Genomic DNA, 3,410 nt, shown 5'->3' with positions numbered 1-3,410 from the left:
ATGTGTGTGTGTGTGGGGGGGGGGAGGATGAGCATTTTCAAAACAGCGGTATCTGAGATCATATACTCCAGAATGTGACCCTTGAAAAAGGGTCCTTCCGCTGGACACACTGACTTTATTTAGAGACTGGAATATCTGAAACAAGTTCATCCTTAGCGCCTCTACACTGGCTTTTTCTTCTGAAGAAGATGCATTTCCCCAAATAAACTTATGTCTCCTGCCTTTTCTTCCTTGAGGTCACTGCTCAAATGTCATGTTTTTAGGTCTTCTTGAACTCTCAGTAAAAATAACACTCCATTTACTCACTTTTATGCATGCTGTTTTTCACTACATAGTATTGTAATTGTAGCATTTCTACCATGTTACTAATGTCCATTTATGTAAAAATTAATCTTTTTATTCATAGCTGTGACAACCACCACATGCTACCAGGCAATGATACACGACTTTCAGAATTTCTTCTTCTGGAACTTTCAGAGGAACCAGAACTGCAATCCCTCATATTTGGCTTCTTCCTCTCCATGTACCTGATCACTGTGCTTGGAAACCTGCTCATTATCCTGGCCGTCAGCTCATACCCCCACCTCCACACACCCATGTACTTCTTCCTCTGCAACCTGTCCTTGGTGGACATCTGTTTCACTTCTAGCACGGTCCCAAAGATGCTGGTGAACATCCAGACTCAGAGCAGAGTTATCACCTATGAAGGCTGCATCACACAGATGTATTTTTCCACACTTGTTGGTTTGTTGGATGACTTACTTCTGTCTGTGGTGGCCTATGACCGCTTTGTGGCCATCTGCCACCCCCTGCACTACACGGTCATCATGAACCCCTGGCTCTGTGGGCTACTGGTTCTGGTGCCCTGGATCATGAGTGCCTTGATTTGCTTGTTTCACAGCTTATTGGCGTTGAGGCTCTCCTTCTGCACAGAAGACTTAGAAATTCCCCAGTATTTCTGTGAAATTAATCAGGTGATCGAACTTGCCTGTTCTGACACCTTTCTTAATGACATAGTGATATATGTTGCAGCAGGGCTGCTGGGTGGTGGTCCTTTGGCTGGGATCCTTTACTCTTACTCTAAGATCTTTTCCTCCATACGCAGAATCTCATCAGCTCAGGGGAAGTATAAAGCATTTTCTACCTGTGTGTCTCACCCCTCAGTTGTCTCCTTATTTTATTTTACAGTTCTAAGAGTGTACATGAGCTCTGCTATTACCCACAGTTCATGCTCCAGTGCAGTAGCTTAAAATGTACACTTCACCCATGCTGAATCCCTTTATCTACAGTCTGAGGAATAAAGACATAAAAGGGGCTCTGAAAAGATTTCTGGGGGGATTGCAGCAATAAAAAGACATATTAATCATAAATGCTGTCTTTGAAAATCAGAACACCTGCCAAAAAATAAAAACAGCAGATTATTATAATTTTCCTCAGTTTTGTTTGCCTTAATTGTTATCAGTTAGCTAATGCTGTATAACAAAGTTTCTGAATGCTGTGATTTATACCAGTTGGCTTGTATCCTGGAAATTGTTCTGATTTCTGCTCAGATATTCATGATCTGCATCAGCTGGGAGTCTCTACACTGTGTGTCTCGAGCTCATTCATGATGTCATATGAGGCTATAGTGCACTCCTGTCTCGAACCAAATTTTGACAGTTCATTTATTTATGTAGTTTAATCTGGTTTACAAAAATGAGTTTACAAATGTAATTTGCCTGATATTAATGTCACAGTTTTTAGTTCCATATAAGACACATTGTTTTTTACTCAGTGATATTTCTCCCTCCCCCAATTAAACTGTGACTCAGCTACTTGTGCTATGTATCCTACTTTAAGCCATGTTATTAGACCTTTTTTGTTTCACATTTTTTCTTTTTGAAATTTCTTTTCTTTTTATAAATATTGCTTTGACCTTCATTAATAAAATTATATATGTATCAAGAGTGCAATTTAATAACACATAAAATGTAATATTGCATTTCGTGCTCACCACCCAAAGTTAAATTTCCTTCTATCACTAAATATTTGACCCCTTTCCTGCACATATTTAAAATTTTTAATTACTGAATTGAATGAACCTTATAAAATTAAGAGTATCTATTGCATGGGTCCATTATACGTAGTTCAGGAAATTGTGTGATGGTTTTGATTCTGTTGTTATATAATTGTGAAAATTGATTCTTCCTGAACCTCAGTTTCTTATTTCTGATGGGAATGTGGGATAATAATAATTCTGATCAATGTGCTACAGAAGAAATAAATTCTGTGGAAATAATTTTTTAAATTTAATTTTATCTTTTTAAGTTTATTAGGGTAACACTAGATAATACAATTATATAATTTTAACATGTACATTATAATTTGATATCTATATATTCTATTGTGTGATTACCACCAAGAGTCCAGTTTCTTTGAGCTACCATGTATTTGATCCCCTTTACCCTCTTCATCGTCCCTCAGCCTCCATATGATTAACCTCCTTTACCCTGTCTACCTCTTTCCTCCTCCCCCAGCCCTACCCTCTGGTAACCACGAGTCCATTGTCCATGTCCATGAGTCTCTGTTTGTCCTGTTCATTTGTTGCTTTTAGGTTTATATCCGCATATAAGTAATACCATATGATTTTCAACTTTTTCAGTCTGACTTATCTTGCTTAGCATGATTATCTTGAGGTCCATCCAGGTTGTCACAAATGGCAGTATTTCATCTCTTCTTATGGCTGAGTAATATTCTATTGTATATATGTACCACAGCTTCTTCTTGTTGACGGTTTCTTTTGCTGAGCAGAAGATTTTTAGTTTAACATGTGCTGGCTGGAAAATTACTGCTTGGCTATGCCCATGGGAACATAGGCTGTCACCCATACGAACATAACATTCTAACAATAAGCTTTCTGCTTCTGTACCCTTGCTTGCTCACCCAACCTGTGGGTCTATAGGTAGTGAATAGAAGAAAAATAGACCTTTGTGTTTAGACAGAAAGAAGAATGGAATTTTGGGCTTAAAAACCCGGTACCTCTACATTTTGGGGCTGTTTAATTTGGGGTCTGCGTACCCCTGGCAGACCCAGCTGGCTGAATAAAGAGTGTATTTCCTATAACTCACTGAGTTCTGGTGGTCTGTGTATCTATCGGGGGCTGGTGGCTACAACAAATGTAGTCCCATTCCTTTATTTTCACTTTTACTTTCCTTCTCTTTAAGGTCAAATTCATAAAATCCTCTTTAACTCCAAGATCTTTAGTTTAGTTCCTACATTTTCTTCTATACATTTTATTGTTTCAGGTCTTATATTCAGGTTCTTAATCTATTTTGAGTTAATTTTGGTGTGTGGTGATAAACAACAATCTAGCTTCATTCTTTTGCAGGTGGTTTTCCAGTTTTCCCATCACCATTTATTGAATAGGCTTT

At 38.1% G+C, this 3,410-nt stretch overlaps 1 protein-coding gene across 1 annotated transcript; it reads left to right on the top strand.

Moving 5' to 3' along the window:
* The first annotated feature begins 422 nt into the window (after window positions 1-422).
* LOC107517213 (olfactory receptor 7A17-like) lies at window positions 423-1,250 on the top strand. Its single transcript, XM_016157673.2, has one exon. It carries the CDS (start codon window positions 423-425, stop codon window positions 1,248-1,250), a length of 828 nt encoding a protein of 275 aa, XP_016013159.2.
* The last annotated feature ends 2,160 nt before the right edge of the window (window positions 1,251-3,410 follow it).

Source organism: Rousettus aegyptiacus, unplaced genomic scaffold, assembly GCF_014176215.1.
Source record: "Rousettus aegyptiacus isolate mRouAeg1 unplaced genomic scaffold, mRouAeg1.p scaffold_m13_p_16, whole genome shotgun sequence".
Taxonomy (NCBI): Eukaryota; Metazoa; Chordata; class Mammalia; order Chiroptera; family Pteropodidae; genus Rousettus; species Rousettus aegyptiacus.
This window is presented reverse-complemented; position numbering and strand designations above follow the sequence as displayed.